At 41.8% G+C, this 25291-nt stretch overlaps 1 protein-coding gene across 1 annotated transcript in view; it reads right to left on the bottom strand.

Moving 5' to 3' along the window:
• PKHD1 (PKHD1 ciliary IPT domain containing fibrocystin/polyductin) overlaps nucleotides 1–25291 on the bottom strand; it is a 255893-nt gene that overhangs the window by 15659 nt on the left and 214943 nt on the right. The window contains exon 59 of the mRNA XM_065631634.1: nucleotides 12227–13232. Coding sequence (XP_065487706.1) covers nucleotides 12227–13232 — 1006 coding nt within the window. The remainder of the gene's footprint in view (nucleotides 1–12226; nucleotides 13233–25291) is intronic.

The raw sequence follows: 25291 nt of genomic DNA, 5'->3' as shown, positions 1-25291 counted from the left end.
ACCATTCTGCGATTCTGTGATTCTATGACTCGGCAATGTGCGCTTGCAGCCCAGAAGGCCAACCGTATCTTGGGCTGCATCACAAGGAGCATGAGCAGCAAGTCGAGGGAGGTGATTCTGCCCCTCTGCTCCACTCTGGTGAGACCTCCCTGCAGTTCTGTGTCCAGCTCTGGGGATGCCAACATAAGAAGGACATGAGTATGTTGGATTGAGTCTAGAGGAGGGCCACAAAGAAGATCAGAGGGCTGGAGCACGTCTCCTGTGAAGACAGGCTGAGAAAGTTGGGGTTGTTCACCCTGGAGAAGGTTCCAGGAAGACCATATAGCAGCCTTCCAGTACCTAAAGGAGACCTAAAAGAAAACTGGAGAGGGACTTTTTACAAGGGCAATTAATGATAGGTCAAGGAGTAATGGGTTTAAACTGAAAGAGGGTAGATTTAGATTAGGTATAAGGAAGAAATTCTTCACCATGACGATGGTGAGGCACCGGAACAGGCTGCCCAGAGAAGCCATGGATGCCCAATCCCTGGAAGTGTTCAAGGTGAGGTTTAGGTGAATCTTGGCATGGCTTCTGTAAGCCTTTTTTTTTTTTTTCTCTCTCTCCAGCTTCTTTAAATTTCCACAAGAGGAAAAATGCCTTGCCTCCATACCCCAAGCCCTGCATGATGAAACTGTGCTCATCTCACACTTCAGGGAAGACTGCTGTAAAATGTGGTTGTAGGAAGCAGACGTTCTTGCTCCCTAGGGTGAAGGGAAAGAAAACAAAACAAAACAAAACAAAGATACACATGCATGCTTAAAAATTAATGTCAGTTTGCAGGTGATTTGAATCAAGCTAACACAGCACAGAATGTGATGCGTCTATTCCACACGGTCCCACCTGATTCTTGCTGTGAGGGAGCCCCTGTCTTAGGGTAAAATCCTGCACATAGCAACTCATGTTCCTCAAGTGAGTGTCAGTGAGGATGATGAGGAGAGAGGAGCAGCCTGCTGCTCCCCAGTGATTTGTGCTGGAAGGAAAATAGGCTTTCCTGGCATAGCTTTGCAGCTGGGAGGTGGGGATGGACAAGCGTGCCTGTATCCTAGCAAGGACTGGAGGGAGGACACCTGCCTTCCTCCTAATGAGCAAGAAGAGCCTGTTGTTGTGTCACTACCCTGAGGTCTCATGCTGGGAAGGAGCAGGTTTGCAGTCCCCTGCTGACAGCACTCAACCGGGAGCAGCTCAGCTGCTCAGTGCCTTGCAGCTCTTCTACATGTGGGCACAGCGGGTGAGCAGGCGATGTTCGCGATACCTTAGTCAGCAGGGACACCAAGGTCAGGGTCTCAGATCCTTTCACCATCAGTGCTGACACATCTCTGCTGAACATGCTGAGGCTCTGCAGGAGAGCAAGTGTCTGCTCTTCAGTAACAAGGAAGGTAGAGGTCATGCAAAGTAGAAGGTCTACTGCAGTTGTTATGGCATGATTGAGAAACCAGGTGGAGAGATTTGGGGCAAAGGGAAGGAAGTCTCCTTGAAATCAAGGAGAGGTCATAATTTTAATTATAATTACAACAAAAACAATAACAACAGCAACAATAATAATTGCTATTATTATCAGTTGACTTCAAGGGGAAAGAGATCAGATGCAGAGCCTTGGTCAAGAATCCATTAAAGTTGACGGAAATATCTATATTAGAAAACATAAACATTGGAACTGAAACTTGATCACCTCTACTGTTTAAGTCAGCCCATCACAAGCTATGGTCAAGGTCCAATAGTAAAGTCCAAGACAACTCTAGAACCTAATACAATCAGAGAATATTCACACTTGACTGTTTGGATGAGGCCACCCTGAAATGAGGGGTGACAGAATATAATTTTATGAACATATGCTGACCAATATCAGTAGTGTTGGTGCTAGAAAACAGTGCCTTATATATTTAATTCCCCAAAAACATAGCAAATGAAACTAATTGAACAGTTATCTGAGTATGTCTGCAATGTGAGCAGCATCAGTATATCCTTGGAACGAGAAGGAAACAGGGAAGAATTTGAGGAACAAATAGTATGTCAAAATGCATCATGGTCAAGCCAAAGAAAGTTTTTGTTGTTGTTCTTGAAAAGGTGGTGATTGCTGGCGAAGATAAGACAGGCTACAACAACAAAGATGCTGCACTGAAGACAAGAGACAGCCAAGATAAGGACTTGTAGAAGGTGGAGTAGGTGCAAATTCACGACAAAGGCTGTCAGGATTTTAGTATCTTTGGGTGAGAAGTGTGTTGCCATGTCAAGTGGTGATGAAGTTAGCCAGACACTGGGTACCTGTGTCCTCTCAGCTGCACTGTTAGAGCTTTGTCTCCCCCTGCAGATCTTATCATTAAGTAATAGAGTCACGGAAAGAAAGACACAAGCATGTAGAAGATGGTGAGGAGTTGGAGACGGTTCCTACTTTAAGGAAAAGGGCTATCAAAAGGATGACTTTTACTTCCACAGATGCCCATGTTTTCCCACGGTGTAGAAAGAAATCAAAGCTAGAGGAAATAAACTCCAGTGGAAAGCAGACTTCATTTTTTCTTGACAACAGAGAAACAATAAAGACGTAATACTGATCATATCTCCACATGAGAACTAGACGAATGAACTGAGTAGGACTCATTGTGTCTGACATTACTGATGTCTCCCTTCTTTCATGTAGCTTGAGTCAATAAGAACAAAATTCAAAAACCTAGGCACCTGAATGAATATTCTAGCCATCACAGCAGGGAGCTTTGAACAAAGCCATGTGTCTACTGTCTTGGAGGTCAGATGTTGTGATGGCAGAAATCTGGCAAGACAAGACCTAGTAGCAGCAAGGGGGCCAAGGTTGATGGTGAACTGGGATAAGAAACAAGTAACTGAATTGCTTCTGTGGGCAAGGCGGGACAAGAGGAGGACGATTACTAAAACATTGTGAAGATTTCCTTTCATAAGGCAATGATGCTTTATTTAGAAGCTGGATATTTATGGTTGTTGAAAGCATCAGGTAATTCAGTCAGACTGAAAAAGTTCAGAAAAAGATGTCCAATGCATACTGTACGGAGCATGTATTAATTAAAACACTAAGTCTTCTTGACCAGCTGCCCCTGACGTTAGCTTTTTCGGGCACTACCACCATTAAATCTCCATTTCTCCATTTGCTAGATACTGTCCAAGATCCAAATGGCTCCCAATCTAGCTTTAAGGACTTTTTTCCCCCATTTTACAAATCAATAAGTATAGTCACAGAGCATGAACACAGCTGTCCAGGAATACACATATGTCTCCCCTATAAGGCCAGTCTTCTCCCACTGCTCAGACAACCTTCACTTAGCACTTTTCAATCCCCATGGCACCAAAAGCTGAAAGGAAACAGCTGCCTGGTGGAGTCCAGATTCTTGCTACCTGGAGTAATAAGACACCTTAACAAAACAAAAAAAGGGAGACTGGAGGGACTTAATGGATCCACTCAAGGGTGAGGTGTGATCACCAGGAGCCTTTAGAAGGAGCAGGACAGAGCTGATGCATCAGATAAGAGAGAAACATCCTTCAAATTCGTTAGTGTCTTCCATTAATTGCTGTAGGTGAGTGGAAATACTCCTATGTACAAAGCTGCTTCTAGTGGTGAGGAGCTAAGCTGGGCCTCCTCCATAACACACTCCTGAAGTTTACTGTCGGAGAAACATCTTTTATTAAATGTAAACAGCATCCCGCCGGAGGTCAGAGCCTTGCCGCTGCTGCGTATCCCAAGGTAATACCACTTTAAGCTCCACATAAACTCTTAAACAGTTTCTATCCTAAAACCAGACTGTAGGTGGTACAGTTTTTTACGATATGTTATAATAGTGCAATAAATCTGTTAGCTTAAAATCGAATCTCCGTGGCCTTTTAGAGAAATCATCATTAAATGCAAGGCCCTGTTAATGATGCCATCCCAGTGAAATTGTTTAATCTGCTAGGGGGGTGAAAGGTCACCAAATGAATTTTTTATAATACATCAACTTGACACGCAATAGGGAAAACTGTAATAGATAAAAGCAAAGGAAAAGGGCACTGTCTTCTTCTGATAGGTCAATAGCAGCCAAGAGAGTCACTCATCCACTTTTCCTTCACTACCGTGCTCCTTTTCCATTTAATATGGACACCCAATTAATACCTCAGCACCACAGACAACCTCATTTTAGGTGAATTATAGCAATTTCTTCCCCCTTCTCCGAAATGAAAGTGATCACAATACATCATAGCATTGTGCGAATTAACGTTAATTGATTCGAGTTACCAAGCATTGATGGGCCGCTTCTATAATCTGGTCCTTATTGGGAGCTGGAAGGGATGGAGGGAAGATTAGATTGCATCCTCCGTTGCTTTGACGACGGCGGTCACCTGATGGCTTGTTAGACAGTTGTACGCTTCTATTGCTGGCCCCAGTGGGGTCGTCAGTAAACTGGAGTGATGTCCAAACATCATTACATGCTGCTCCGATATTAAAGCAAAGGGATTAGCACCTTATTGCAAGCAACCTGGATTTGTCATTGTGCTGTCGTTATCCAATTTCCAGATGATAATGTGACTGTGGCCTGCGGGCGCAAGGTCCTACAGCCAAACCAAGGTATGTGTGTGTATATATATATATATACACATGTATACATATATATATACGTGCACACATCCCCACAAAGACCCAGCACCCTAAGCCATTTTAACTGTTTGCTTGCCAGATTCCTGCTAACAAAGTATGTGAAAGAATTTTTCTCCCTTTCCCATCTGACACACAGCAGCGGTCAAGAGCACAATGTGACAGCAAAGCAGGCTGACCTGGGAGCCGACACGGTCGTCACTCACTCGCATGTCACACCAGACAAGCTCTGCTGATAGAGGTGACACCACTCACATGTTAAATAAGGTGGAGTGGGGAAAGGATCGGTCCCTTGGAGACATGGCTGACAGCTCCTCTCTGCTGTGTGCATGTGTTGTGTAAATAATTGCTTTTACTGCAGTTCCCATTAATTGTCAAGGGGGAAAATGGATTCATATGTGACATAAGCAAGGCAGGTTTTGTTTGACAGCACTGGGGTACCAGTGCTGGGACCAGATCTCTTCCCAGTGCCTGAGAAAGACAATGTGGACACTTCTGGTTCTCCTGCATGTATCTGAACATCCTTAACTTCTGGGGCAACACCGAGGAACTGTGAAAAGCTCCTCCTGAGCTGATCCCCTTCATTTTTAACTGATATTTAATAACACAAACCCCTCCATTTCAAAGATGCCCGCTGGTGTGGCGGATATATGAGAACATATCCTTCCTCCCATAGAGACCTGCAAAGTTTATTAGGACTCCTGTTCCCAAGTCTCACCTAGCCTCTTCAACTTCTTCCTCCTCTGCTCTCTCCTGGCCTCCTTTCACCCTTCCTACCTCCTGCTCCCTTCCTGCAGAGAAACCAGTTGAGTTTTGGAAGCCCATTGCCAGAGCAAGCTGCGGTTTCCACCATGGTTGCAGTGGAGGTAGGACTTCTAATTGTTCGAACCTTGTAATTCACTGGTGTCATCCTTGAGAAGGATTGGCAAATTCTTAGATAGGCTTACCACGTACAGTAGATACTAACAGAAATGTAGTCTAAAAGTAAGGCTCAGAGAGGAAATGTAGCTTGAGGGGTTGGTATTGGTCATAGGCCCTTTAATGCCTACAGTGCCAGAAGGGGTCCAGTCCAGGGGAGTAGCAGTGAAATGGTATTATTATCTGACCTGCTGTGGTAATGTGAAGCTCCATGGCTATTGTCTAGAACTGTATTTGGAGATTTGATCGTAAACTTGCAAGGCAAATCATGGAATGGTTTGAGTTGGAAGGAACCTTCCAAGCTATTAGCAGTATCTATATGGTGGCATTACCTTCAACCTCCACAAACGATGGCTCATGTACGTACTCTGCAAGGCAGACTTTGTATTTATTTAGGAAAGTCCCTGAATAAAAAGCACTTCCATTTAAGCTGCAATTGAATTCCTCTACTGACCATGGATGGAGGTCACAAGATAGCTCCTCAATTTCCCCACTCTGAATACAATTTGAAGGAAAATACTAAAACAGCAGACCTGGGGTCTAACATCTATATAGACAAAGACCTTGTGTGGCATCATCATTGGTATGACTGTGCCCCCCTGACATCACCAATATGCTGATAGTTCAGTTTTGATGCCCATTCAGTTCCTGGATTTTCGGCTAAAATTGCCACCAGAAGGAAAAAATTATGAAAACACTTTGTGCTAAAAAAACTTCACCTCTGTGATCCAAAGTGATTTCCCTCACACTCTTTTAACAGACAGGTCACCATCTTGCATGCAGAAAGATCTGAGCCTCTGAGTTTTTGATGACCATCTAACTCTTGTTGACAGATCCCGCAACTACCTGGTTTCCCAGTTTGAAAATAATTATGAATGGAGAATAAAATAGTGAAATTCATCCTGATTCCTAAAGAAAAACATGATCACACAGTTTTATATGGCATAACACTGTCAATACATGTATCAACCTCAGCTTTATTCTCATGAAATTTCTTATCTTATCGCTCCTATAAATAGCCCATTACAAAATCCCAGTCCTCTGATTAGAAACCTTCTAGGTTTCACTGTAAATTTAGTAATGTATACTTTTCCACAATTTTACTAGACTGTGAAATGAGATGTTGGGCAAAAATGGGTCTCAATAATTCCCAAACTATTAAAGAAAAAAAAAAAATCACAATATTGCCATGACAGGAGCGAAATCAGGAAAACAGAGTGGTGCCAAATGGGAAATGGTCTTCTTCTAGTTCTATTGACAAGTTCTTCTAGTTTATTCTCTGAGGAGGAACCTTCTTCTATTTTAAAAAGTAAATTTACCTCTCGATAATTTACACTCATTTGTTCCCGTGCTGTCATTGTCTATTAGTGTCTAGAGTTTCCTGTCTGGTATTTACCCTTCCAACGTTTTTTCACCAACAGGATGATATCTCCCCTTGACCTTGGCTTGCTGAGTTAGATACACTGAGCTCTTTTATTCCTTATATCTTAAAATAAACCCCATTTCCATTATCATCTTGAATGTCCTTCCCTTTATCTATTTGAACTGAGTTTGTCTTTTTTTGTACATCAGCAAGCAAAGTGGCACATGCTACTCAAGAGTATACTCTCTAGAGTGTCCCTATAAACATCTGAATCAAAATTATATAAGCTTAATTTTAAGGTGATACTCAGGAGCTTAAACTGCAAGTTCTTAATTAACACTTTTTCCACATCTTCACTTCAGGGGTATGTGGCAGATAAAGTCTTGAAAGTGCCTCAAGTGCTGCAATAGATGCAGTGCTGAGTCAGGAGTTTTAGCATCCTGACTTTGCTTGTCTACTGGAGGAAAAGTAGGATTTCTACACAGAAAAAAAATTGTCATCTCTCTTTTTTAAAACCTTGTGCAATTATGTACAACAGCCTGCCTGAAACCTACACTACCAAGCACTTTAGGGTTAGGATGTGTCAGAATATATCTATTTTGGACCTCTAATCCTGCCTGTCCATGTATAGAGAATTAGTAGTAACTTCTCATTTAGTCCTCTGCATAGGTATTTCTGCCTAAATAAGCAGTTCTTTGATGCTTTGCTTCATTTTTATTGCTTGCTGTGAGTCTCAAACACCATTATTTCCTGCATGCACACTGTTTTGCACATGCTACACCAAACCTAACTCTTAATAAAGATTAATACCTGCCAATTTAAGTTTGTAGCAGATTAAAGGTACATTGAGATGGAGCAAAGTGGGGATATGGACTAAATGGCTTCTGGATGACTGTCCAGCTTCGTATTTCTGATTTTGTTTAAAGGCACCCTCACAAACACACACAATGCACTCGGTGTCGTACTCTCTTTTTCTTTTACATTTATATTAATATTAAGTACACTCTGCAAAATAGAGATTTCTATCTGTAAACACATTGCGGTATATATTAATATACAGACATTCACAGGAAGATAAAGCTATATGATAGCCATCTCTGAGATTCTCCAGCTGTGCAAGACGATAGCAGTCACAGCAATCACATCTGTCTTTCCTTGACAAACCAATGAGCTGTGCTTGAAGTGACCCTAACAAAGGAGTTAAATTAAAATAATGTAAAAAAAGCATTTCAAATCATAACAGACAAGTCACTTTTTTTAAAGGCATGGCAATGTGATATACAGACTTGTATATACAGTCTTGTATATAGAGCCTTGCTACCCTGCCACAGCAAGGTTTTTAAGGCTGCCTTCAGCCTCACTGTCCTGGGCTGCAAAGATGAACACTCAGTCTCTGTTGATCAAAGATCTTTTTGTTGTTGTCTTGATGCAAAAGTAGCCACTAGTCTGAAACTGCAGCGAGTCTGGCCTGGCAGGAGTGTAGCTTCTGTGTACATCAGACAGCCTGATTGGATTTTGCACTACTCAGGGGTGAAAATACTTCTCTTTTTCCTTCCACAGAAAAATACATGGGAAAACTTAGCCTGACTTGTAATCCCAGCCACATCATCCTTGCCTGAGCTAGTGTATACTGCCTAAAGAGAGACAGATAGACAGTGGGCATACTACATGTCCCAACAGGAAAACCCTGATTTCATTTCACAGGTTATCTGTGGCCTTATTACATCAGAAATGTCAGCCATGAGTAATTCCAGAAAAGCTATGACTGATGGGGAGCAATAAATAACACTGCAGAGGAGCCCAAGCAGTGGATGAGCTCTGAGCTGGCCCTATGATCTGGTGATGTTTGTATTCTCTTCAGTAGACATCCCAGGTCTTCCCCTGCTGAGATGGTGAATCTATAGCTTTAAGCCAGCACTACTCCTATACTAAATCAGCCTCCTTCCTGGGGACATGTCCTATTCCTTGTTGTTCAGCAGCTAGTTAATCTTAGATTACAGAATCATAGAATCATTTAGGCTGGAAAAGACCCTCTAGATCATTGAGTCCAACTGTTAACCCAACACTGGCACTAAACCATGTTCCTAACAACCTCATCTATGTGTCTTTTAAACTTCTCCAGGTATGGTGATTCAACCAGTTCAACTGCTTGGACTGGCTGCACAGAGCATAAACAGATCAGAAGAGAAGCCCCAGCTGGGAGAGCAGTCCCCAGTGTGAACAAGATGTCACTTGTGCCTGAAAAAAAGGCAGGAACGAGGTTTCCTCCCTGGGACACAGAATGTGATCATATCCTCTAGGTGATCTCTGCTTGCCCTCTATGATGTTACACTGATGCATTCAGGAACCTACAGGCATTTAATAGGGTTCTGGTGAACTTACTCTAAAAATATCTATACCTACTTCCTTTCTCACACTGTAGTTACTGTTGCTCCTCTTGTTCTGATCATCAATAATGAACACACTGAATGAAGGGTCCGGTACCTCTCACACTCTGCAGGCTACGGCCTGTCTTGGGATGGAATAAAGACATGATAAAATTGCCTATCACAGGCTGTATGTTCCTACAACATTTTTTTTGCTGTCCCATTTTGTGGTATCCTACATCATAACACAAATATCCCCATTAACAATAGTGATGTTAGTTCCCTGATAAAAAATATTGTCTATCTCCAGAGCTTGGCCCTGATTTAAGATTTGGCCTTTCAAATAGTAATTTCACACTGTGCTTAATATAACACCACTTAAAAAAAAAAAAGTGATTGTCCCACTGTACTGGGTACTGGGGAGGCCAAACCTTGAATCCTGGGGGCAGTTCTGGGCCCCTCAGGCCAAGAAAGGCCTTGAGGTGCTGGAGCGAGTTGAGAGAAGGGAACGGAGCTGGGGAAGGGGCTGGAGCACAAGGGTGATGGGAGCGGCTGAGGGAGCTGGGGGTTCAGCTGGAGAACAGGAGCTGAGGGGAGACCTTCTGATCTCTAAACTGCCTGGAAGGAGCTTGGAGCATGGAGGGGGTTCGTCTCTTCTCCCAGCTAACAAGTGATAGGATGAGAGGAAATGGCCTCAAGTTGCACCAGGGAAGGTTGAGGTTGGATCTTGGGAACAATTTCTCCTGGAAAGGATTGTCAAGTGCTGGAACAAGCTGCCCAGGGCAGTGGTGGAGTCACCATTCCTGGAGGTGTTTAAAAAACATATAAATGAGGGGACATGGTTCAATGCCAGAGTTAGCTTATGGCTGGACTCGATCCTGAGGGTTTCTTCCATTCAAAATGATTCTACAATTGTGTGATTCTGTGAAAACAAAAACCAAAACTTAACAGAGCGAAACAAAGATTTCTGTGATCATAGAGTAGTGTCCTTACTGTGGGTGCTTCCCTACCATAAGCCACAGAGTGCCTAGTAGAAAAGTTAAGCATGTGAATAGTAGTTTGTATCACTAGCAGCCAACAGACACCAGGATGGTACAGGGGTCAATGGTAAAGGTTAGAAGATATGGTATTAATTAGAGAAAGTAAGTCTTGGACAAATCCAATTTCTTTCTTGTGTAGACAGAATATGCGTATACTTCGGTAAGGCTCAGTAGTGCACAACATCAAAAAATAACATTATGCAATATCAAGAGAGTACACAATAAGGCTGCCAAACATCAAATCCCATGTCCCCTATTAAAAACAGATGGGATATTACCTTTTTCATATTACCCATATGCTTTTAATATAGATTCAGGATCTGATGCTGGAATACACTGCTGTCTGCTCTCTTCCCAGCCATGCTCCTCACAGCCTTCTCTGCAGATAAGGGCTGCCATCTGGGCCATGTAAATTGTGGCTGCAAGAGGCTGAGAAGAGCAAGATGGGGACATGGGAAGGGGGGACAGAAAGGGTTGTTTGTTGCTTTGGAGGAGAGGAAAAAAATGACCTTCAAAAACTCAGTCTTGGTACAGAACATCAATAAAAAATTAGTACATAAGAAGCTGACCAAGAACTAGGTGGCTGACCGAGCTCAAAAGGTGGCTCCCATTGGGAAATCATTATAAAGTAAAGGGGTGTCCTGTGTTATTCTGTCAAAATCAGCTGCTGGCCTGATGCTTTATCTACATCAAGAAACAAACATAAAGATAAAATCCACATAAAGGTAGGTGGGCTGATACATTATGGAGAGAACAATCAAACACAGGCACCTAGACCATATGTTGTGTTGTGTTAGATCTGGGCAAACAAACTGGATGGATTGTGTCCTGGAAAGCTAGAACTGAAAAGGAATTAGCAAATACAGTGAGCAAACAGAGGATCATGAACTCTTCTATTCCTGTGGAAAAAGGTGTTAATGGGATCATTGAATTCTGTCAGTAGAAAATGGGATTTAGTACCACTTTTGCATATGGCACTGATATGGAGGAAAACTGTTGGCTTTTCAAACATACACACTTCAAAAAGCATTCAGAAAATAGAGACAGAGAAGGAAAGAAACATTATCCAGGACTCAAACCTTTCAATTTATTAAAAAGCAGACAACTAAGTGATGTGATTAGTCTGGAGGTATCTGGAGAAGAAGGAAGAAACTCTCTGATGTACAAGTGAAGGGAAGAACAAGGGACTCTCATGAGAGGGAAAGTGGGCAAGTACTTATGACAGCAAAAACAAGGATAAGGATCCAACATCTAGGCATACATTCAGGTAGTACCGGATATGCCCAGCTCTTGTATCTTCAAGACCTGATGGCTTTCTAGAATAAGTATTTTAGCCAAAAAGAAAGATCAACAGTGAGGTACCAAAGTGAAAATCAGTGTCCTGTGTCATGCAGAAGATTGAAGTAGAAGATTAAACAGTCCTCTCTGGCCCTAAATTTTAAAAGGTATATGAATCAAGGTTTAGATCTGCAAGTTAGTTAAGGCAACAACCCATTTTTTCGTAGTACGTTCTTTGTGCTACATCAATTTATAAATATTTGCAGATTTAATTGTTTAAAATTTAAGAGCAATTGTAGCCTGAACTTCTTGAGAAACATTGACTTTACCAAATACTTTATAATTTTAAGGCAAATATCCGGGAACTCTGTTCCTGGTTTAGAGCAACATGGACACCTCTGCACTGTGTAGATCCATGAGCACCAGCAGAATAACACAGTAATTCACACTCAGGAGTCCAGCTTGTACTTGAGCATAGCTCTGTCGTGGAAACTTTATAATGTGTTTCACAATGGTTAGTAATATTTCAGTCAACAGAGAACTTACTCCTTATCTTAATAAGCACATAAAGTGGTTAAATTGCCTCACGACACTTAAATCAGTATCTGCTGATATTGCATCTGATACTTACCTATTGCTATCTTCTGCTGAAAACACTAAAGCAGGCTGAGTCACCATTAAAGTATCAACTGGCAAGCCAAGGCCTCTCTGAAGGTCTCCACTCTGATGAGAGTTGATAATTGTTCTGGCCAAACTCTTTAAGCTATCACTTGTTAACTCATTTTTTGGATGGCCTGGTGGATCACCGAGTTCAATGATGAGCACTCTTGATGGACCAGCTACATCAGATGGCTGTAGAGCTTTGGCATTCACTGGTCCTCTCCCCAATTTCTGTGATCTAGATCTGCTATGCACAGCAGTACAAAACGCCATGTTAGGGCAGCGGTATTTCTTTTTGCTAGCATTGGCCGAAATTACCTTCAACATGCTTTCACCTCCCAGCACATGGTGGACTACTCTGACTTTGTCATGACCAACCTTCAGGAAATCAGCCAATCGACGTGTTGCACTTGCTTCACCTTCTTCCCCAACAGCCTCAGTTACAGTGAAAGCCACAAGAAGGGAAAGGCCAGCAACTATTTCTACAGGTTCCTTTTCATGCAGGAGAACATAGAGAAGATTGTCCTCAAAGCTAAAATAATTGGCACCTGCCCTTTCATTCGGTGAGAAAGAAGATGGAGTTGGAGAGATGTATTTCCCTTGAATGAAAACACGAAGGCTGAGTGGTTCATTGTAGAATAGAGCAAGGGGCAGTCTGGTTGTGTTTTGGCCACTGAGGAGGTAGAGTCTGAAAGCCAGAGGTGCTAGGTCTGGGAAGCAAATTGTAGAAAGTTGGGTGGATGGCAACACAGAAAAGATAGTAGAATTATGTTCTTCAGGATAACACGATGCATGCCATGTCACATCACTGAAGGTGTCCATAAAGCTGCCTGTCGTTACTACCACTGGAAACAGTCTCTGGCTGACCATACTGGCGTCCAAGTTTTCTAGGATGACAAGCGCATGATCTGTCTCCTTGCAGAAGTAGCCTTCTATTGAGGGCTTGAAGATACACTTGCTGTCATCTCTGTAAATTCCTGGAAGAGAATAGAGATGGGGAGAGAAAAAAACATATGAATTTTTACAGATACCATCTTAACAATTTGTGGTATAGCTGCTTATTTTCCTGTTCAGTGCTCAAAGCCACTTTTGCTGGTGCTAAAATTTTGCATAGTTTTAAGAGAAGCCTGGACACCAAGGGACATTAAATAGGTAGAAAGCACATCTACCTCGAGGTGTCCTTTACCTGAAAATGGTTGAAGACTGAAAATGAATGACAGAGAAGTGCCATATACACTTGCCTTGTTCTTTTGAGATATCAAATTATGACCACCATTGAAAGACCAGGCATGCTAGATGGATCTTTATTCTGACCCACAACAGTATCGCTATGTCCTTATATGTTCTACAGTCTCCTGGTTCTAAGCCTGTAGCAGAGTAACAAATCAGGGAACAACTAATTCTTCAGAAAGATAATTTAACTTTATGCGAAGCCCTCTCATCCCACTCATGGGGATTTTCTCTCAAACAAACAAACAAAAAAATGAGAAGAGACCAGAACATCATTAATCTGCTCCAACGGTCAACAAACTCACCAAGTTTAGAGTTAGAAGAAAACACCAGATTCAGACACCTACAAATTGCAGAGAGCCTTACGCGTGCTTCCAAGTGTCTAAGCTCCCATTGCAGTCAGTGGAGATCTGGAGTTTAAATCATTTGCCCACAGGCAGGCATCTATAAAAGCATCTCATGAGATGCCCTGAGGTATCTGAGGCATGTGACACAGGGTTTACAAAAGACCTATACACTTCCGCAGTGGCAGCTGCGGGCCCGGTGGGACACCCCACAGCACCTGAAATTGCACTAGACACACATTTCACAGAATCACAGAAAGTTAGGGATTGGAAGGGACCTCAAAAGATCACCTAGTCCAATCCCCCTGCCAGAGCAGGAACACCTAGGTGAGGTTACACAGGAAGGCGTCCAGGTGGGTCTTGAATCTCTCCAGAAAAGAAGACTCCACAACCTCCCTGGGCAGCCTGTTCCAGTGTTCCGTCACCCTCACTGAGAAGAAGTTTCTTCTCAAATTTAAGTGGAACATCTTGTGTTCCAGTTTGAACCCATTACCCCTTGTCTTACTGTTGGTTGTCACCGAGAAGAGCCTGGCTCCATCCTCGTGACACCCACCCTTTTTATATTTATAAACATTAATGAGGTCACCCCTCAGTCTCCTCTTCTCCAAGCTAAAGAGCCCCAGCTCCCTCAGCCTTTCCTCATAAGGGAGATGCTCCACTCCCTTAATCATCTTCGTGGCCCTGCGCTGGACTCTCTCCAGCAGTTCCCTGTCCTTCTTGAACTGAGGGGCCCAGAACTGGACACAATATTCCAGATGCGGTCTCACCAGGGCAGAGTAGAGGCGAAGGAGAACCTCTCTGACCTACTGACCACCCCCCTTCTAATACACCCCAGGATGCCATTGGCCTTCTTGGCCACAAGGGCACAGTGCTGGCTCATGGTCACCCTGCTGTCCCCAGGACCCCCAGGTCCCTTTCCCCTACACTGCTCTCTAATAGGTCATTCCCCAACCTATACTGGAACCTGGGGTTGTTCCTGCCCAGATGCAAGACTCTACATTTTCCCTTGTTATATTTCATTAAATTTTTCCCTGCCCAACTCTCCAGCCTGTCCAGATCTCGCTGGATGGCAGCACAGCCCTCTGGCGTGTCAGCCACTCCTCCCAGCTTGGTGTCATCAGGTGTCATCATTTATGGTACCTGAAACACTCCCACTTCCCCAGCCATCAATACAGACAAAGCAACTTAGAAAGCAAGGAAGTTCACCCTAAAATACCTCTGTTTTGTCAGATGGATTGCCCTTTACAGTCTTCTAACTTTACTGACCAGAGGTAGGATCCTGTCACTTAAACACAAGTGCATAACATCACCTGGACTTCTTTGGGTAGCTACAACATCTGTAGATGTAAAACACCATCTATGGGAGTACAAAAACTACTTAAGGTAATATTTTAGGTATTTTTTCACTGATAATAATAGGAGCTAAGACACTTCTAGTCATGTCAGAATTTGCTACCGAATCCCATCCCAAGTGTCTATGGAGACAAGACACAAGAGGATCCTTTTATGGAAGGATCTGTAAAGAAGAGATGAAATCCACAGAGTCTTCTGAATTAGGGTGTGCTCCATCTGACCAAATATGGGTTTCTGCTTTAAGATTAGAGAAATTGTGCCTCAGGCTGTAATGATGAGATCATCATTGATTACAAAGAGAGAATAAAAGTAAATGAGTTCAGATACGGGCACCAAAAACATAAACATTTCTGCCTGGGGCATCTTAGGAAAAGATGTGTGTTTCTGTTTTTCCTTCCTCTCTTCAAAATAAAATCAAAGGAGGAATTTTCTGCTGCAGCCAGCTATAATCCTCCTTCCCTCCTCGAGCCTGCCCCTTCCCTAGTTAACTGTGCTCACAAACATGTTAGGCAAAGCATGGCCAATATCTAAATTAACTCTGTGTTCCTCATTTAGTAGCTCTGGGGATGTATGTGCAGATCAGCAATGCTTGACGCTAACAATTAAAAATGAAAGGGACAGCAGCATCTTTGAGTGTCGCAAACTCTTGCATGAATAAAATGGCGTTCCCCTATCAAGGAAAAATTACAACTCTGAAAGAGAAGAAAATATCAGTCTCCTGGAAAATAAATGAACTATGAGAAATAAGGCTGGGCTCTGCTTACAGTCACATCTTGATGCCTGGATCCTGTGGACACTTACCTATGATTTATTTCACAGGGATTCCTCCTGTGCAAACCACTACCCAGGCCTGTGAGGGTTTCCCAGAATGAGCTATCACTCTGCACATCACTGAGGAAAGCAATTAAATTACATACATTTTAAGCTTTGTTCAGGGAGGAGGTCCAAGTCAGAGAGGATCTGCGCAAAAGCCCCTATTTTTAGACACCAGCTTGACATTTTCTTTCCCTTTTTCTTGCCTTTCCTTTTTTTTTTTTTTTTTTTTAAGCTTTAGTGCTGTAAGTATTTTGCTATCGGCGTGTGCCAGGGGCAAAAGGAGAAGGAGCAGCAACTTCATTCAGCAGCAGAAGTGGAATCTCTGCACTCAGAGATGCTCGGTATTGTCCCGGAGCGCTGGGAGGACGCAGCCTGCAGAAGGCTGACAGATCTCATCATCTCCCGGAAACCCCCCCCAATCTGCCCCCGGTGACATCGCTTTTGTCTACAAATGGGATTTGCTGATATTTTGTGATTTCCCTGGAACTTTTCTTTGCCCTGCCTGCCTTGCAAAGTGGGTTTGCTTGGTTTCCTGTACACACACCCACGCGCGCACACGTATCGGTGCTCATCTCCTTCCAAATGGCCTTATATGCCACTCACAATTTCTGCAGCCTGCAATTTCGATCACTTTTAAATGAAACCCATGCTGGCCTTAGTAATCATAATGTCATTTACAATTTGCCACAAAACACGTTTATTCAGTTAGTAGCACATTGGAGAAAGAGAACTCTATATGAACTCGCCGCTGAAGCCCTAATCTGATTATTTCCTCATGAAAATCCAAGCAGGGGTGCTTGTAAGAGGGGTCTGAGACGAGAAGGAAAAAGTGAGTCCTGGCCACAGCTGACTCTCATAATCAATGCGAACAGATAAGTGACGTGGCGTGTCAGGGCCAGCAGCTAATCTGCCCCGGGGCTTTCCTCTAAAAAAGGCCAGAGTGGACAGGACTTAATAAATACTGAGTGACCACTGAATATTGAGGTGACATGTGCTATTTACATTGGCGATGAACAATAACAGTGACAAATTCCAGAAGCGTCCCCCCGCCATGGGTGAAATTAGATTAAACAGGTTATATTTGCGAGTGTGTTTGCACACACACGTGTGTGAGAGGGTGGAAGAAAAAAAAAATAGGGAAATAGAGAAACCTGGCATATGTGAGTCAAATGAAGACCCTAGAAATGGGTGGGAAAGATGGGAAAATGTTCATATCTGTAGCAATCGGTGCACAGGTGAGGTGAAACGTCATGTCGGGAATTGCACGCAGGTGAGCAGAAGAAGAGGACAAGTGTTTGTCAGGTGCTTGCACGAGCACATGTGGCACATGTGTGTCCTGTTTAGTGCATGAAAGAGAGAAAACTAATCCTTGGAGAGTGTGGGTGTCCACCCTCTGCAGTTATTTCCTCAGCCTCAGAGAATAAACTTTGCTTTTCTGCAAATTCCCCCATCGCCAAGTCAAGTTTATTGTTTAATTACATACGTGCACACACACACATAGACATACAAACATATATCTCTTTATGAGATCTTTAGCACTCAGGTTGCTTCTAGGGCTCCTGACAAATATTAAATTTGTGTCAATATTTGTCCTTCCTGTCGTGAAATGAGGATTTTCCACCTCATTTCACATTTGAAAAGAAAAATGCGCCGAGGGGGTCCTCTTTGCTTAGGAAAAAAACACCACCACCACCACCATCTCATATCCTTTATTTAGAAAAATGGAGCAGGAGGGAAGGAGGGAAGAGTATTTTTAAAATAGATGTTTTGACTTAAAGGCACATAGAGTCCTTTGCAAGCCTCCTGCCTTTTCCCAAGTTCCCCAACGACAAATAAATAAAATAAAATAAAATAAAATAAATTCTACATTTAAAATTGAATGAAATACATCAACATTAATGATTTTCCCCTTCAGGTTAACACCACCATTTCCTTCAATAATTTTTACCCATTTCATGATAGATTTCACAATTCATGGTACAAGGAAAAATGTAGTCTTTTTTTGACAAAAACAAAAGGCATTGCCAGTTTTTTATCAAAATAAAATAAATCTCCCTCAATTTTCTTTCCATCCGACTGGATTCGCCCGTCAGTTATTTCTAATTTAACTACAATTATAGTTACAAAAATATAAAAGTGAGTAGAGGAGGAAGGGGGAGGGGAGAGATAAATGAGACACTGTTTAGAAATTGCAATTCGTTGGCCTTGGGCTGGCCAGCACATATCTTTGCTGAGGGGGAAATATTCATCAACATTAACTGTTCCTTTTGACCTGCTGACATTCAATGTGAAATAAAAAAATACATATCTAAAAAAACCCCGAAACAAACAAAACAAAAAGAAAACCGGCTCAGCAACAGGACATTAGAAATCTAGCGATGGTAAAATATTCTGAGGTCAGTCATTTTTTCTATACAAAAGGTTTTCTATATTTCTTGAGCTTGGATGTTTCCTGTAAATAATTCTGGCCCTAATTCTCCTGTCTAATCCCTGGCACAGGGTCCTCATGCCTGCGTACTTTGGAAGCAATGGCTCTGCAGATGCTGATCTTGTAAATCTTTACATAGGTAAGTGAAAATATGCCCATCACCTTCAGCAGACGCCGAAACAAGGAATCTCCCATCGTTTTTGGAAACCCCACTGACTGTAAATTAGCAATATCACTCATTTGAGTTTAACGGTGTTCCCATGGGGGATAAACACACAGATATGGAATGCAAAGTAACTTATGTGACGTGGGTTTCTCACAATGGATGTGTTGGGAACACACACATAGGAATATGTGGTGGCATGTGTGCTTGCTCAAAGATTTGTGTACATATGTGTATGAGATACACACACATAAACATAAACTCATAGCAAGGACCACGTATATAAAACCGGAGTGATTGCTTTAGGCTGTTAATTCGTTCTTTTAAAGAAAATTATCTTAGAAGGAAATGAGTCTCATAACACCACACTGTGTGGGGTTTTATGCTCTTCTGTTTTATCGTTCCTCCATAAAAAACTTTGAACCCCCTGGCCAATTTCAGTCACATTTGTGGACTCAAAGATATTATGTTCCTACAAGCTTTGTAAAAGTAGGTGCCCAAGTAGAGAAAAAACAGTATTAGTGCTTCCACTGAAGGAAAGTCTGTAGTATAAGCTCACTCTTATTATGCATCACAAGATCTGCATTGACCCTCCTCTTTCATATAAAAATCCATAGAAAAATAGGTGTAGTAGGTGAAATATTTGTTCTTGCATTTATTGTTTGTGTGCACTGATATCTTCACACACATTGCTAGTATTTGTTTGCCGTGAAATCAAGCATTATTTACATCTTTCCTGTGGTTATATATTTTTAATGCTTGCACCAACCCTTCAGAGCTCCCTCACGCCTAAGAGGTAAGGCATATGTGTTACAAATGATAATATTTCCTTTCAAGTTATGAACAAAAAGTTTCAGTTTTCCACTTTCCAGAGACTATAGTAATAAGTCATTCTTGACCTTAAGGCATAAGTGCACAAGTGAAGTGTTAAGAAGAGAGACTAGAAGCCCTCTGAGGCCAGGGTGCTCTCCAAGAGTGATGAAAAAGAGTCATCTAGAAAGAGTATGGGAAGAAAGCATGTATATAGCAATGTTCAACCAAAATGCTCCTCAAGCTTTTGGTTATTTACAGGTCAGGAACCTCTTGAATCAGAGACGTCATCTTTGGTCTTCATATTTGAGAGAAAATATCAAACCGGTCACATGAACCTGTGAAAATCTGTGAAGGAGAATAACCTAGCCAGAATATATCTTGAGCCCTCTCAAAGGAGGTGGTTCAGTAAATCTGAAATGCCCTTTAGTGAGGTTAACCAGTCCAGGCCTTGTGTCTAGGTTGAATTAAGGAATGTTCCTTGTAGTGTCACAGAACTTCTGAAATGCTCTGCTGCCACAGCAAGGTGGTCACACCTGAAAATACCTGGACTGGATGGAACTGAGCCGCTGTGGCATTGCATGCATCAAAACCAATAAAATAACTGGTGCCAAGGCCAGTTCCCTGTCCCTGAGGCCAGCTGGCATGGTACTCCCATAGTGTTAAAGCCACTGACCCTCCAAAACACAGTTTCCACCTCCAAGCCGCCCTTTTGGACTAGTTCCTGACTTGTGCTAATTTCCAGAAAGTGCCCAGGAATTGTCTTGGACACTGCTGGGTTACCTGGGACCAAACTGGGTTTGGAGCTGTTCTCTTGATGTAGCAGGAGTGACCAGGAATCTCCAGTGTCCATATTCTAGTGCTGCTTGACTCAACAAACATCAGGCCCATTCCTGGTATTGTCAGCACTGGCTCAGAGCAGCTTGTTTATCATTTTATTAAACTCAACCAGAAAGACACATTAGGGAGGATTTCTGTCTGCATTATCATTAATGATTAGGGAACTTGGGTCCTTTTAGCCAACCTGAAAACACAAAGTTCCTCATGATGATTACTTAGCAAATAAATCTGATATGGTGAAAAAAAGAAGCATTACCTGACATTATGTTGTGCATGGAGATAAAAATGATTAAACAGTGTAATTGAGCTATACTTAATGATTCAGTGGATTTTCAGAGTTCCCAAAAGTGGAGTAAATTAAGCACCATTAAACTGTAACCCAGAATGAAGGACAATGAGGAGTCATTACTTTAAACCCTACTGTAATGCTATAAAAAATGGGGCAAGAGACTGGGGTCAATGGGACAGAGTGAACCCTCATAGGACAGCATGGGAGAGATAATTTGGGTCTCCATAGCCTTCCTGAAGGATATCAATACACAGCTAAGGGGTGGAAATAGTGACTTTTTGTCCATCAGTCTGCAAAGTAGTGTCCAGGGCCCTGACCACTGCTCTTATGAAGCAGGTAATACAAACTATTCCCACAAACCTCTTGAAGTCATTAACCATAATTTAAAAAAAACAACAGCTGGGTGTGACAGGGATCCTGTCTCCCAGGAAAGACGATTGAAAGAGAAAAATGCAAAGAGAAACAACTTTTCATCCAAATTATTTCACCTTTGAAAAAACATGCTGCTCCCCAAGTTGTTTCTCACGTCACTACCAAAGATTTTCCTGTTATGTTTCCCCTCGAGATAATCCTGGTTTCCTTTAGGTGTATTTAAAGCCCAGAAGGATTTTTCTCTCCTCCTGACCAACAATCCCATGGATGAAGCTTCAGTCAAACTGATACCTGGGGCTCAACATAAAGGCGAGGGGCAGCGAACGGCAAAGCCTTTGCCGACGCGGTTCCAGTCACCATCTCTCCAGCCAAGAAATGACAAAACCACCACCCGAAAGCAGAACGGCAATTTCATCAAGATGCCAGACCTAAAAAGGAAAGCGTCTGTGCCATGCGCTGCTCTGAGCTGTGGATATAATGAGTTTTGAATGGGAAGTCCCGGACACAATAAATCTGTGCCATATGTGACCATTTCCTGTGTCAGTTCCTTTCTCATAACCAGTGGAGGCTTCACCCTCCCCCTCACTTTCCCTTTCATGACCTCACACCAGGGCTCTGAAATCTTTCAGGGTTGCTTGTGGGCCCCAGGCCTTTCCACAGCAGTTGCATAAATAAATGAGTTTGACAGCAAACATCACAACGGTTAAGCGGGAATGTGTACTCCACACAAGTGCTGGTGCTACTCGCTGGAGAAAAGGCGGAGGAAAGAGGGTGGTTTGTTACCACAAACAAAAGTATGTTCTCTGACAAGTGGTGAAAGAATTAGTCAAATAAACTTGAAGTCTATTAAGACCATCGCTGCCAGTTTTTGTTACGGACAGGAAGGTTCTCAGCTTCTCTTTCCCTCCCTGGCCTGCAGTCACTGCAAAGACAAATCATCCTTTTCTTCTGCAAAAATAAAGTTAGGGGATAAAATGAACTGCCTCAAAATAAAATTTTCAAGCAACTCCATTTTAGCGTTATTATTATTATTATTATTATAATTTCTTCCCAAATAGAACAGTTTTTTGGTCCTGGGAACAGACTCAAAATGAGACAGAACAATTTTCCATTAGAAGGGCCAGAAGGAAAACACCAAATATCTGTAGATTTTGGAAGTATTTGGGTTACAATTAAGCTTAAAAATGACAATTATTTTATAAGACATAGATGAAGGAGAGGACAGAATAGAGCTCAGCATTTGCCCTAAAATTGTTTTCCCTTTTGTTTTTCATTAACAACTCGAACGCTTTGACTAAATAGCAAATTTTATTGTTATCTGCTTTACCTGAGAAATTATATTTTTTGACCATGTAAAATTTTCTGTAAAATTATTTATTTAAAAGCTTTTTTATTCTACACATATGCCTTTTAAACAAAAACATTCAGAATACCCCAAGTTCAGCCCAGAAAGACTGCAGACATTTCAATTAGTATATAAAAGGGTATAATTTGTTTATAAAACTTATAGAAATTATTAGGAAGGAAGGTTGCTTTCCCATGTTTGATGTAGAAAGAACAAGAAAAGGTATTAATATTTTAACTAGGTCACAAATTAGAAAAATATCTTTCTAGTAAAAAATAAATAAAAAATAGTAAGGCCTTGAAACTAGCCGATTAGGAACCTGGTGGAATTAACACAACTGAAGAGTTTTTTTAGCAAATTATATTAATTTCTTTTGGGAGCATTGCAATTATAGATAGCACTTTAGAGCAAATGGATGGCTGAGGTGACTTCTTGAGTTCTCTGCCCATCCTGCCCAGTGCCTCCAATATCTTTTCAACCAGGAGCCTTGTCTTCACTTTCTTTATTTCGTTTCTTCCTTTCCTCTCTTTTCTTCCTTTCCTCTTTCTTTCTTTCTTCTTCTTTCTTTCTTTCATTCTTTCTTTCTTTCTCTCTCTCTCTCTTTCTCTCTTTCTCTCTTTCTTTCTCTCTCTCTCTCTTTCTCTCTTTCTCTCTTTCTTTCTCCCTTTCTTTCTCCCTTTCTTTCTCCCTTTCTTTCTTCCTTTCTTTCTTCCTTTCTTTCTTCCTTTCTTTCTTTCTCTTTCTTTCTTTCTTTCTTTCCTTCTTTCCTTCTTTCCTTCTTTCTTTCCTTCTTTCCTTCTTTCCTTCTTTCCTTCCTTCTTTCCTTCTTTCCTTCTTTCCTTCCTTCTTTCCTTCTTTTCTTTCCTTCTTTTCTTTCCTTCTTTCCTTCCTTCCTTTTCCTTCCTTCCTTCCTTCCTTCCTTCCTTCCTTCCTTCCTTCCTTCTTGCTTTCTTTCTCCAGGTAAGTTTTAAAAAATATTAAAATCTTATTTGTACCTGCCTTGGCTGAAGGGGCAGTCCTAGAGCCCGTGCTCATGACAGAAAGGTTCACTAGCACAAGAGTTCCTGTGACATTATTAGAGTGATTTTCAGCAATATTAGTCCTGTATGGGCTATGGAGTTGAATTTTAAAGCGGAAGGATTTCATTACAGGTACAGACAGCTATAATATCCCATGACATATTTATGACAATGACCAGTAATGGGAGGCAAGTATTTTAAGCCTTAGAAGTTGAAATTAATCTGAAAGCATAGCACAGAATCTGAACACCTATGAAAACATATTGAAGAGATAAAATTTGAGATACAAAGGCTAGAGTCATTATCTGAGCACATAGAATGGGATTCATCACATTAATTTTAGCTGCCTAAATGTTAAGCATCTAGTCCAAGCTAATTGTCTAGGATAAGCTGTTCATCTAGACAATAATCATTAGAAAGAGAGAGAAGAGACTTTAAGAGGGTCATTCATTCCTGCTTTCCCTTGGATGGATGGTATCACTTCTGGAGGTATCTGTCTCTACTGGCTATATGGGAAGCCTATACAGCTCGTTTGGACTGAAAGCCTGTATTTGGACAGCTCAAATTACGTGAAATGAGCCCGACTCCTAATGATGTAGCTAATAAGGTTTGCAGAACAGCTGGGGTAATAGGTGCTCCCATTCTGAAATGTGAGAAATCATAACTCTGTACACATCTCTGAAGTAACCATCTTGTTCAGTTATGAACAAGGGTAAAGCCAGAAAGGAAATGAAGCCACTGCCGCGTTAATCTAGAAAATAACAAAAAAAAAGTTCCCCTATCCCTGACAGAGGTCTAAACAGCCTGCAAACAAATTTTTGAGAAAGACTCCGAAAAAGATCGAAATCTGCACTTGGCTTTTGTAGCTAAGATGTCTAAACCACTGGATCCAGATGTTCTCACCTGTGCCCGGAGCAGTCACCCTGCAGACCACGGCTCTGTCTGCTGGGCAGTACATCTCACGTTGGAAACAAAAGGGACACTGAGCGAAATACCTTGGAAAGCACAGAAGTAGGCAATTTATTGCAAAAGAGACATCTGAGCAAACACAACGAGAGCCTAAAAAACTAATTTCTAACCTCTGGAACCAATATGGGTACAGGGATAGAAGGAGACTGGTTTCAAACACCACTTCCAAGAAAATCAAATGTGTTTGTAGGCATAGTCCTAAAATACCATGCCCACATTGAATCTTAGGAAAAAAGAGGTCAGAAGAGATTTCTGGACGTTATTTATTTCAACCTCTTGTTCAGAGCAATGCTAACTACAAAGTTAGATCAGGCGTCTGAGGGCTTTATTAGAAATCATAGTATACCTACATTTTAGGCTTTTTTATGTTTACTAGGACAAAATTAGAATATTTAGAATATGTCCAGAGAAGCTACCAGGGTTAAAAAGGACTTGAAGAAGATCTGTGATCCTAATGACATTTTCATATATAACTTCAAACACTGGCAAGACGGTTTGAAGAAGCTTTAAGGTTTCCTTTTGCAAATAGTTGTTATACTGGTGTGCGCTTGTTTTAGGTAGTCCAAGACATGTTCCTTGTGCCATCAAATACTTCTGGACAGCTCCAACAGGGAAGGAGTAGGTTTGGAGCTGGAACACCTCTTGTACTTTACCAGATAGTGTTCTTCATCTTCATATAAACGTGAAGGAACTCAGAGTCACACTGATCCTGGTTGGGTGGTATGGTGTCCATGGAGAAGAAGAATAATGACATGGATGGGGCACTCAAACACCCACCCAGTCCTGAGCATCCTCTCTGATTAACAGACATCGCTACCTTTGCATTTTTTTCTAGACTTACTAGTGAGCCGTTTGAAATTTCAGACAGCCCTGGGAGTTATTTTGGCCAGGGAGTATATTTAAAACTCATTGTGCCTAATGTTGTCTTTCTACAATTGAGAAGTAATCAGGAAAGACGTGAAAATAAATAGACAAGTGAGAGGCAAAATGAAATATGAAGTGGCTAGAAAGGAGTCTGCTCTCTAATGTATTTTTTCAGCTTATTATTGTAAAAGCCC

Source organism: Caloenas nicobarica, chromosome 3, assembly GCF_036013445.1.
Source record: "Caloenas nicobarica isolate bCalNic1 chromosome 3, bCalNic1.hap1, whole genome shotgun sequence".
Taxonomy (NCBI): Eukaryota; Metazoa; Chordata; class Aves; order Columbiformes; family Columbidae; genus Caloenas; species Caloenas nicobarica.
The sequence above is the reverse complement of the archived record's forward strand: the minus strand, read 5'-3'. Positions and strand labels throughout refer to the sequence as shown.